The sequence below is a fragment of the Lacerta agilis genome, chromosome 1 (genome assembly GCF_009819535.1).
Source record: "Lacerta agilis isolate rLacAgi1 chromosome 1, rLacAgi1.pri, whole genome shotgun sequence".
In the NCBI taxonomy this organism is placed as follows: Eukaryota; Metazoa; Chordata; class Lepidosauria; order Squamata; family Lacertidae; genus Lacerta; species Lacerta agilis.
The window spans coordinates 29,397,532-29,409,079 of NC_046312.1; the positions used below are offsets into that span (position 1 = coordinate 29,397,532).

At 44.8% G+C, this 11,548-nt stretch overlaps 1 protein-coding gene across 1 annotated transcript; it reads right to left on the reverse strand.

Annotated features, from left to right (window-relative positions):
* Positions 1 to 54: 54 nt before the first annotated feature.
* EIF2B2 (eukaryotic translation initiation factor 2B subunit beta) lies at positions 55 to 9,651 on the reverse strand. The gene is made up of 8 exons (XM_033142638.1): positions 9,411 to 9,651; positions 8,134 to 8,254; positions 5,427 to 5,581; positions 4,648 to 4,811; positions 3,212 to 3,307; positions 1,969 to 2,106; positions 1,467 to 1,533; positions 55 to 695 (listed from the first exon to the last, which is right to left on the reverse strand). Exons 1-8 carry the CDS (start codon positions 9,574 to 9,576, stop codon positions 538 to 540), a joined length of 1,065 nt encoding a protein of 354 aa, XP_032998529.1. The 5' UTR covers positions 9,577 to 9,651; the 3' UTR covers positions 55 to 537.
* Between the last annotated feature and the right edge of the window lie 1,897 nt (positions 9,652 to 11,548).

Sequence of the window (11,548 nt, forward strand, 5' to 3'; positions counted from 1 at the left end):
CAGTGTATTAATTCAATAAATAATGATAATTCAATAAATAATTTTGTAAATGGGTTACTTTAACTTGCCCTGAATGCAAGTATCATCAGCATTTAATTGAAACTAGAATGAGAGCAGGCTACTTTCCATCAGAAACCATCTGAATAGCTAAACTTTTTTTCTATCTCCTATTTCGAGAAGCAAAGTAGAAGAATCAAGGAGCTGGACCTGTTACAGGAGAATTTGTGTTAACAGACTGAAGGTAGCTTAGCAGCTACAAGCAAATTCCCTTCAATGTTTGAATGTTTGGGCCACTACTGAACTATGGCCTCTATGCTATCCTAAAACTTTCTCAGGGAAGATTTATACTATGTCTTTCAATAAAGCTGACAGAACCCAGGATTGGAGCAGTGCTTTTTCTGACAGAGAAAGCAAAGGTCAAATATAATATATTTTGAAGACAGTAAGTCCATTTTCTGCAGTTTGACCCTTTATTGAGCCACTGCTTCTTCAGGGGAAAGTACACATCTACTCCATGATATAAATGGTGTCCATAGCTCAAAGTTCACGATCCGCTGGGTGATAAAGTTCACTCATTAGACGATAGATGTAGGAAGGAGCGTTGCCTCCAATATTTGAAATAAAGAGCGTGATAAGTTCTGGAGGAACGTAGTCAAAGACCGGACAATAAATGTTGACCTTAGATAGAATATCTCCTGAAAGAAAAATATTCAAATTGAGTGAAAAATGCACAACTGAAGTAGTGAACAAGAAAAAAAAACAGCCTTTCACTGATTCTTATGGTACATAAGAATCAGTGAAAAAAACTCAGACAATACAGCAAAAGGAGGTGAGATAGAAGCCTGTCTTGCCTCGTGTGCTCTATTATTCAAAGCCTGAGTACAGAACAGTTATACAGTGTAATCAAAAGCATGCTTATTCAAAAGAAAACTGCACTGAGAATCCCTCATAACAGCAGTGTTTAAGACACAGCTGAGGACCACTGCCCATGCTGGCTTAGCCAAAATTATCTTAATAGCTTATCATTGCTTATATCACACCATATTTTGCCTTCGGTGCACAATATGAGTTGGAGGAAGGCATGTACAAAATATATTAGCTGAAGAAAACAGCTACAGAACAGTTATTGCTTAAATAACTGGATGTAAGCACAATGACATCCTAGTACTAACTGTGCAACCTTTTGCATGTTTACTCAGAAGTAAGTCCCATGAAATTCAATGAGACTTGCTCTTTGGTCAGTGAATTTAAGATTGAAGCCGAAAGCGTCATCTCTGCCAAACAGCATGAAGCTTAGTAACTCAGGCGGCAATCCTATGCACACTTACTTGGGAGTAAGCCCTGTTGAACACAATGGGATTTCTTTCTAAGAAAACATGCATAGATTGGGCTTTCAAAGGTCCAGAGTCACTAAAAGTAGCTTACAGAGTAGCTTCCTCTCAAAAGATTTTTTTTTTAAAATCTACCTTCTGTGAAAGGCAACACTTCCTGTGGAGAGACGAATTTATGGAATGAGTCATCTTCATTAAGGAACTGGAAGAGAGAACAGCAAGGGCACCATCACTATCATCCTATGCAAGAGATGCAGCCTAGGTACTTTTCTCATACATTTTAAAACTTATCATTTCTTATTATTATTATTAAGCTTCTGAATTCTGTATCCAATATCATTTTCAGCGCTTGTATGTTCACATAGCCCTGGTCCGTTTCCATATGCGTTGTTAGATTTCAGAAGAGATACGATCCAAATGGTACCCAGCTGTGCAGGACAGGATTCAAGTGCATTGACACAGTTACTTTATAGTCTTCTCTACAAGACACACGGACATTTTGCAACTTGCTTGCACTAGCAAAGGTCCATATTGATGTATGCATTTGGATCCATCCATGTGCAGCAGAACTGGCTCTCTTTGAGCATTTGTGTTGCTCTTGATCATAGAGATACTATTCAAAGGTTACTGCACCTACCTGTGGTGTGAGCTTGAACATGGGTGCACAGACAATAAGAGGGGTGGAGTGGTGCTTGGCTGCCAGTGCCAAGGTATGAGTGCCACTGACAGCTATCAGGGCACCATTGGCCAAGATAGTCTTTGTTCCAATTATTACCTGCAATACAGAAATATTTTTAAAAAACCAGAGTAAAGTCAGACCTCATGTTACGTTTGCTTCAGGTTGCTTCCCGCAGCGACCCAAAGTACCGGAGAGGGTTAGTTCCGGGTTTCGCCGCTTGCGCATGCACAGTACCGCTAAATTGCACCGCGCGCATGCGCAAATATGGCACTTCAGGTTGCGGGCTTTTTACGTTGCAAATGGGCCCCCAGAACGGATCCCATTCACAAGCAGAAGTACCACTGTATCATAATGAACTGCAATGTGGGGTAAGTTATTTATCTTAGATCATGACATAGCATGATGATAAGCGTTCCTAAGGTATGATAGAACCAGTAACTCCAGTGGGGAGCACATTTTGGGTATAATTCATCATAGCACTAAGGAGATCATTCTGGCAGCACAAGCATTTCTGTTTTCCCAATGAATTGATATCTCCTCTCCTCCCCCTGCACATTGCTCAGGGGGTGTCTCTCAGCCCTCCAGAGCGTATTGGGAGAAGCACGGGGGTGGAGTGGGGGGAGCCCATTGCACTAGCAGGGATTCTTGCGCTGGCTTCCACTAGCAAAACTGTAGTTGAGTCTGGCCCTCTGCTTGTCAAAAAGGCTGATCTGACCCAACACAATTTCTCTCCTATGGGAATCCCCAGATAACATGTAGTCAGCCAGGAGCTTTTTTATGCCCCCCCCCCAGCTCCAGTTTTTCAGAACAGGAATTTCAACTGCTATTGGACTCTGGCTCTGATGTCATGGTGCTAAAAGATTTTTGTGGGGCCCCCAGCCCGTCCTCCATTTATTCTATTTAAAACTTTAAAAAATAATAATTAATGTGTAGTTATTTCAATGACTACTTCCATAGGTATTGCACTGTGGTGCAGTTATGCCAAAAGTTTTGGGGGTGTTTTTTTCTGTGGCCCACCAAAACTTGTCTTTTGTCTTTTTTCAAAAAGCCATATCTATTTTTTACACTTTGTCCCCTGGCTGGTTTACAACAGTTCAATGCAGCCCTCGGCCTAAAAAAGTTTAGCCACTCTGAATCTACAAGCTTCCCAGGATGGTCCACATAGCAGCAGGAACAAACCAAACAGTCCCATCCTGCCTACCTTGTTGACACGAGACATGACAGCAAAGATGGCGGCATCACTCATGACGGTAGTTTCTATGTTCTCCTTAGACAAACGGACAGCCATTTCATGACCCTGAAAAAGAAAAAGGGAAAAGTGACAATGTGCATTGGAAGGGCCAGGCATGTAATGATTGTAAGCTAGAGTTTCTGAAGCTTTATGAGCACACAGTTCATCTCAAGCCAGGTCACACCAATGGTCCCAGAAATCCAAGAATTATTTCTGTCAACAGTAACGAGACAGATTCCTTGACAATATCCATCACCTCTTAATCCCAGAATCGGTCAGTCAGAAGTCTGAAAATGGAGATCCACACCTACTATGATTTATATTTTCTACTATCTATCCCTCAAGTATTCACCTAATGCTTTAAAAACAAACAGTAATGCTCATCATTCACCACAAAGACTTGTGGCAATTAAATCACTATGTTATTTATTTATAACAGTTATTGACAGAACCTTTAGACTGTTCTTCATTACAAAAGAAACATAGGACAGTTTCCAAAATACTATAAAACTATGTATTAAACAAACAACAAATAGATTTATCAGTAAACACAAAGCTGAATAGCCTATATGTCAGTCACCAAACACCTGGGAGAACAGATATGTTTAAAGCTGGCACTATTATCCTGCCACTTCAAGCACAAGAATTCCAGACAGGGTACCATCACAGAGAAAGTCTGATCCCATATTAGAGCTTTGCCTGCAATAGCAGACTTTGGAGCAACAAGAGTTGGTTGATACAGCGTGGGAATAATATCAATGTTGTGTTGACTATGCATTATATGAAGAAATGCTTTCTTATACAGTGGTACCTCTGGTTACGTACTTAATTCGTTCCGGAGGTCCGTTCTTAACCTGAAACTGTTCTTAACCTGAAGCACCACTTTAGCTAATGGGGCCTCCTGCTGCTGCTGCGCCGCCAGAGCACGATTTCTGTTCTTATCTTGAAGCAAAGTTCTTAACCTGAAGCGTTATTTCTGGGTTAGCAGAGTATGTAACCTGAAGCATATATGTAACCTGAAGCATATGTAACCCGAGGTACCACTTTATCTCAAAACTGCCAGCTATCAGAATTTATTGTGAAATGGGTGCTGTTCATGCATGCAAGGTTTTCACACTGTCCATAAAAGCCATTATCATCAGAAACACTACCATCCTCCTACTGGGAAAGGTAAGAAGTTTCCTTTAACCTATTGCCCATTCACAAAGCCTATACATTCCCATAAATGGAAAAAAATATTCCATTTATGATTAAAATATACAGTTTCTATTTTTGTAAACTGCTTAAGAGTTTTCTGACAAGTGGTTTATAAAATTTGTTAAATAAATAAAACAAAAATACAATTAAAAGTGTTCCACAGTCAACAGTGAGCAGGGGACAAGGATAGCCCAGATAACAGGCCTTACCTGACAAAAGGGTGCACATTCAGCCACAATTACATGGAATTTCCTCTTGCGTGCTGCCTCCTTCAGGAAGGCCTCAACCGTGCGTGAATAGCCAATGGTCATGATCACCTCATTAGAGTGGATATGCTCCAGGGCCTGCATGGCAATGTTGTCAGTGGTACCCTCTGCAAAAAAAAGTGTTTGTGTGTGTGTGTGGGGGAGTAATCCAGCCATAAGAGAAAAGACAGGCCCAACACATCCTCCACTGCAAATTAGCTAGGAAATAGGGCACTAATCCAAACAGGGTGGAATCCCATTATTTCCTACCATACCTGAATCGTATACTGCTAAGGGCTTATGGCATTAAAAAGAAACAAAGGATACATACTGTTTGCTGAGACAGTATCTATGGTTTGCAATTACATTTGGATGAAAGGACATTATGAACATTATATAAACTTTAACAGTCCCTACAGATGACAAACACAGACTGTTTAGCTTTTGTACCATGCAAGAACTAGCTTCCCATGGTGATGTCCGTATCTTGAACCTAGGTGGGCTGTATTTGTACCACTTAATATGTCATGAGTACTAAAAACTTCTTACACTGCTCCAGCTGAAAATGATGGGGAAAGCTCTACCTGTTTCTTCTCATTCCTGATCTTCCTAATAGGAAGGCAGCATTATGCAGCAGTTAAGGGTGGAACACTTCAGCAATACTCATTATTGGAACTTTCTCATTTTACTTGCAATCATGTAGTTCCCACAGTTATTCCTGTTATTATACTGCTTTCTCTTACCTAGTTCAATCAACAGTTCACTAATAATTTCAATGATATTGGCCCTGAGTGGAGGATAGTAGATATTGAAACTCTCAGGGTCCTCATTACTTTCCAAGGTCAGAAGTTTGTGTAGTGATTCCTGCTGGTCACTCTCCTCACTGTATCCTCGAAGCCTACAAAACAAAAGGGACTCTTTCAAAACAGAAAAACAATCCTGCTGGAAGACTAGGTTACATGCTGGACCAGGCATTGTGGCTTCCCATCAAAGAAGGAATTAAGAACTTCTGATTATATTTATGTTAGTCCTTCTAAAAGCCAAATATCCTAGGACAATATTGCTTACACAGCTCAAGTGTGTTTGGCCAGAAAAGAAAAAGAATAGCACATGCAATTGTGGTTTAATTCAAGATAATTACTTTGCCAGGGAATGGTACATACAGTAGCAACACATTATTATTATTATATATACATATACATACATATACATATACATATACATACATATATATATATATATATATATATATATATATATATATATATATCTCCAAGTGTCTCTGCGTCCAGTCCCTGTGTCTCTGGGTTTGTGCTACTGCGCATGTGCCCCACGGACACAGGGATTGGAGCGCAGAGACATCAGGTGGGGAGCGGCGGCGGCAGTTGAAGTGGAGGTTTGGGCAGCCAGCAGAACAGCCCGCCCCACGGAGCCCGGCGCTCCGGAGGCCGATAAAAGGTTCCCGGCTGTTGTGGTCGTTGTCATCCTCCTCCTCCCACTCGGCCCCTCACCTGCCCCGCATGAGCCTGGCTCGCAGTCCCGCTCTCACGCACACCTCAGCGGCTGCTCCCTCCCCACCGGGTCTAAGTCAAGGCAGGCTGTCGCAGCAGCAGCCGCATCGCTCCCGCTCTCTCTCCTCCCCACAACCCGCGTCTCCGAAAGCCGCGGCGACTCCGGAGAGGGAGGCAAGCGGACACCCGCCTCCGCTGCTGCTCGGCCTCCTCAACCCCTCACGCAAACAACGCCGCGGCGGCGGCGCCACCTGGACCTGCTCACCTCAGTCCAGTCTCGAGGCGCAGGCTCTCCCTCCCCGCCAGCCAGGATGTTTGCGTAAAAAAACAATTGCAGGGGAAACTGGGGGGGGGGGAGAGAGAGAGTCCCGAGCTGCAAGTCTGCGTGAAGTGGTTTTTATTACTTTTTTTAAAGGCCTCCGGAAGCGCAGCGGCTCCTTCATCTCCTTCCCCCCTGAGGTAAAAAAGTGGGCAAGAGGAGCCTTTAAAAACTCTTCTCTCTGGACCAGCAACTGACACCCTCCCGCTGCTGCTACTGCCGCCCTCCTCCTCCTCTTTCCGGGTCTAGCCCAGGCAGCTGGCGGAGGAGGAGGAGAGCCGGCAGCGAGGGAGGGAGGCCGGCTGAGGCGAGACTGGCGGCGGCGGCGGCCTCGCTGAGCGTAACAGAGAGACACGTCCTTGGCATTTGCTTTTGGGTGGCGAAGGGACGCTGTGTGTGTGGAAGGCTGCTCTTCTATTTGGGGAGAAGGTACCATGCCTGTCTTAAATTAAAAAAAAAACTTTGCTGCAGCCCCCTCCACATATGTTCTAGCGCCCGTTAATTTAACGGGTTTAAACCACTAGTTAATTATAATTTCTTAACCACCCTTCATCCTACGGGCCGAGGATGGGTTACAATTAAAACACAATATTAAAAACAGATTAAAACACCACTCCTGTGTAAGAGAGGAAGGACCCCAGGAACAGCTGAAGACCCCCAGCTGCCTGCTTCACAGTGGGACTCCTAAGCTTGGATGCCTCTTTGCAGGACCGAAGCCCTGAGGCCTGGACTCAACTGCTCCCACCAACACCTGTCACTCTGCCCCCAACTGAATTGCATCCTCTAACTGGGCTGGTGAAATAAAAGCAGAGCTGCTGTGGGGGTCTAGAACGTTTGTTCCTGGCATTAGGTAATTGGGACAGATTAGGGATTCTGCTGGTTTACTGCCTGCCTCACGGCCCAGCAGTCACCCTGCCTTAGCTGACAAGAGCGGGTCTCAGAATGGTGTTGAGGGCTCGTGGACAGCTGGTTTTGGGGGCTTTCAACAGCCATGGCAAAGTGCTCTGGGGTGGCTCGGGGCCTCATGGCTACCATGATGACCATGGGGCTGTCTCAACATATCACCAGCCCAATCCATGTGGCAGGTCACACTCTGGACATTCAACTGGGCAGGAAGAGGGTGGTCTGAAAGTGGGGGATTTTGATATCAGTCCCCTGCCATAGACATGGAATGCTTTCCCCAAGGAGGCTCACCTGGTGCTTTCGTTAAATATCTTTAGGTGCCAGGCAAAAACATTCCTCCTCTCTCAAACATTTACTAATTAAATAAACTTTGGCCCTTTAAACCAGGGTGGTGGTGGTATTGTTTTGGTATTATGTTATGTATTTTTCTGTTTTTATCTTGTAAACCACCCTGTGTTCCTCGGATGAAGGGTAGTATAGAAATTTAATAAATAAAATAAAACCGCTTACAATCACATAAATAATTTGGGTCCTAAAAATAGCAGAATAAAGGTTCAACACTCCAAAATCAACTGTTCCAAAACCCTTCCTACAAATGATTTTCAATGGTTATATATAAATTTTAAACAGAAAGCGTCAGGTGTGGTAAGGTCAGGTGGTTTCTACATTAGAGAAATTGGATTGGCTAGGTTCTGATCAAACAAAAGCAACCATTACCTGCCATACTCCTCTCGAATTATCTTCAGCACTCGTCTCACCATATTGCCTACAGTAGTCTCAGATGGCTGGGCAGCAGTCATTTTCTTACCCTCCTGATGAATTATGCTTATCAGCTCTCCTGAAATGTAGGGAACTTTCAAAGTTAATTACATAGTACAGAGTGTCTACTCACTCTGCCTGCATCCGGTTGGCAGGAACTCGGGGGGGGGGGCTGTGTGATACATTGCATTACCTCCCCCCCCCTTTGGTGATTAAAATAAGCCTACCCAGATCAGGATGATACATCTAGTAAAAAGTGTCTACATTAAACAGATCAACAGAGGCAAGGACAGGATAAGCACTTGCAGGCAGGGTGTGTGTGTTTGTGTGGCTTATGTACCTTTTAAGGGCACCAGACATCCTTTTTATTGGACATTCAACATTATTTGTGTTCATAATTGTATTGGGGTGGTTATATGCAATCCCACTCTCAATACTGTTTACTTCAGTAAATTTTTGGGGGCAAACATAGCCTACTGCTTCATTTCAATTCAGGGCTTATCCCAAAGCTTTTAACTGAAATATTGTAACTTCTCATATCACAGACGTTCTGGAGTTATTGTTTTGCCTCACTTTTGCCCGCACAAGAGTGACCCTCTAGGCAGCAATAATGTGATGACATTGAGGAAGCATTGCAGAACTACTAATAAAATATAATAATGTATGGGAGGTCCAATAGAAAACCACCACCAATGCACTGTTATCACATGGAAGATAGGTTGCACACCAGTCTAGGGACCCCCTTAAGAATTGTGTGTAAGAAAATGTTGGCAGCTACATAGGGGTGGGGGAAAAGAAGCACCTTCCATAATCAGCTCTCCAATACAATCCTTTAAAATACAAGTGGCCCTCCAGGTGTTCCAGTTCCTATCAGCCCCAACCATCACGATCAATTGTCAGGGATGATGGGATCTGGAGGGGCAACAACATCTACAGGGCCATAGGTCTCCTTTGTCTGCTTAAAAGGTGCAGGAGTCATAAACTTCTATTGCATCTGTGGCCGCTCGAGGTGGAAAGGCTAATTATATATGGTGAGCTAGGCAAGTCCTGCCATCGTTGCAGCTACTTGTGGAGAAAGGAGCCAACCGAAGTAAAATCGCGGTTTTGTTTCTCGGTTTAGGGAAGAAACGGGTGGAGGGCACGACTGGGAAGAAAGGGTTTAAGCCCGGCGACAGGAGCCTGTGCATGTGGCAAGGGCTCCGTCGCTGCCTCTGCCGCCCCTGCTCTTCTCTCACCCGCATTGTTCCAGCGCCCGTTCGCCACGATCCTCCGCAGCAGGCCCACCGTCTGCCGGGCAACATCCTCCGAGCGAGGCCTCTTCCCGCCCCGCTTTAGCAGCGCCACAAAGTCCTCGATCTGCCCGGAGAGATCGGATTCCCTTTTCGCAGCTGCGGCCGACATCCCGGCAATTCGAAGCGAAGGTTGATGGAATGGGTTGGCGGTGCGGGGGAACTAATCCGGCCGGGGGAACGAAAAACAAAAGGAGTTTGTAGCCAGTCGGACCAACGCAACGCGCTTTTTCCGGGTAGGCCATTGGACGACCGAAGAACCTGCCCCGCCGCCCGTTGAGATCTGATAGGTCTGATCTCCGGAGGGGGCGGGGCTTGCCTCGCGGTCGGGTTGTGCGTTCTTGGGAGGGACGCGGCGTTGTTGTGGCCGCTCCGACTCCTTTCGTCATCGAAGCATAAGAAGCCGGAGGAGGAAGGAGCTGTTTTCCGGACGGGGAGACCAAAGGAAGCGGCACCTGTTTTGAGAACGTAAAGGGCGCTGCTGGACCAGACCAGAAAGGTTTATCTCGTCCAGCATTCTGTGTTTACGGTGGCCAGTGGCCTAATCCAGCTTCCTTTGTCCCTGCTTATTGCACAGCTGCAAAAGGGATGCTGGCAGGTGTAGCATGTCAGGCATCTGAAGTGTACATGCATTGCACACGAAAGCTCATACCAAGAACAAACTTAGCTGGTCTCTAAGGTGCTACTGGAAGGAATTTTTTTATTTTTTATTTTGTTTTGAGGTAGCTGTGCTGCATAGGATGGAGAAGCTGTAGCCTATGGTCTGCCATAGTCGAAACAAAATAGAAAATTCTTTCCAGTAGCACCTTAAGAGACCAAACTCAGTTGTTTTGTGTTGTGTAGGCTCCTATGATATAAGTAATGGGGCCCGCCTGCTAGCCTGCTCCTTAAAATATCACTGGTTTGTTCATTTCTATATACAGTGGACACACTCTGGGTTGCGAATGCAATCCGTGCAGGAGGCGCGTTTGCAACCCGCAGCGTCCGTAATCCGTAGTGCCACGTCTGCGCACACGCGGGTTGCAATTCGGGGCTTCTGCACATGCGCAAAGCGCGATTTGGTCTGCGCAAGTGCCGAAACCCAGAAGTAACCCGTTACGGTACTTCCAGGTTCAGTGTGGTGCGCAACCCAAAAACACGCAACCTGAAGCGGCCGTAACCCGAGGTATGACTGTATAGGGTGCCTACATTCTGCATGGAGTGGTTGCATGGCAACATGTGCAAATGGCTGTAGATACCTATTATGTCCATAAATTACCATATAGCATATATTCAACACAAAAAACAGCAACAATTTGTTGTTGACAAAGTACAGCTGGACATATAAAGGGCCCCATTACCTTCAGTAGCTTAGGGCCTCATCAAACCTAAATCCGGCCCTGCTCCTCCATCTGAACCACTGTTAATTGTCATAATTTGCTGGGGAAGGAAAATAGTCTTTTGACAGAGCACACCTTTGGCTGGCTGTGAGTGTTGGCACAGGTGAGCAAAGGTTATCATGGGAAGGGGTGCATCATGATCACGGGCATAGGCAGCAGGGAGTGCTGCACCCCCCCCCCAATCAAGTAAATGAATAAAAACACTAAACGTAGAAATTGTAGAAAGCTTTGACAGATTTTTCTGAGCACTTGGGGTAAAAAGATTTTTTTAAGAAAACTGTTGAGACATTTCATTCCAAATCTGCTAGACAGATCTCTCCCATCTTATATTGTGGTCATGAGCATAGCCAACATTTATTGGGGGAGGGGGGCAAGACACCCACATAAATCCTAGCTATGCTCCTGATCATGTGAGAAATAAGGTGAGACAAAGCCATGGAGGATTTTAATGCTCCAGGACTTTGGAGGCAAAGGATAAAAGGATACCAGTTGGTAGTGGAAGATTTATTTGAGAATAGAAGATACAGTTTTATGCTTAAGGAGCCAGAGGAGAGATAGGTGCTAAGTATATTGCACACCTCCTGAGACTTTAAAAAGAAGGTTTGCACAGACAATAGCAAAAATATGTAAGGATCAGGAAAAGGGTAGTGATTTCAATTCTCAAAGTAGTTTAACTGCCAGTCTCTCTTCCCAGGGAACTCTGGG

What these genes read in the sequence shown, in the direction of transcription:
- EIF2B2 (XM_033142638.1), bottom strand. Translation starts at nt 9,576, where the DNA reads ATGTCGGCCGCAGCTGCGAAAAGGGAATCCGATCTCTCCGGGCAGATC. An exon ending in TGAACTGTTGATTGAACTAG is followed by an intron (nt 4,812 to 5,426) that starts GTAAGAGAAAGC and finishes TTTTTTTTGCAG; the next exon opens with AGGGTACCACTGACAACATT. An exon ending in AATGTGCACCCTTTTGTCAG is followed by an intron (nt 3,308 to 4,647) that starts GTAAGGCCTGTT and finishes TTTCTTTTTCAG; the next exon opens with GGTCATGAAATGGCTGTCCG.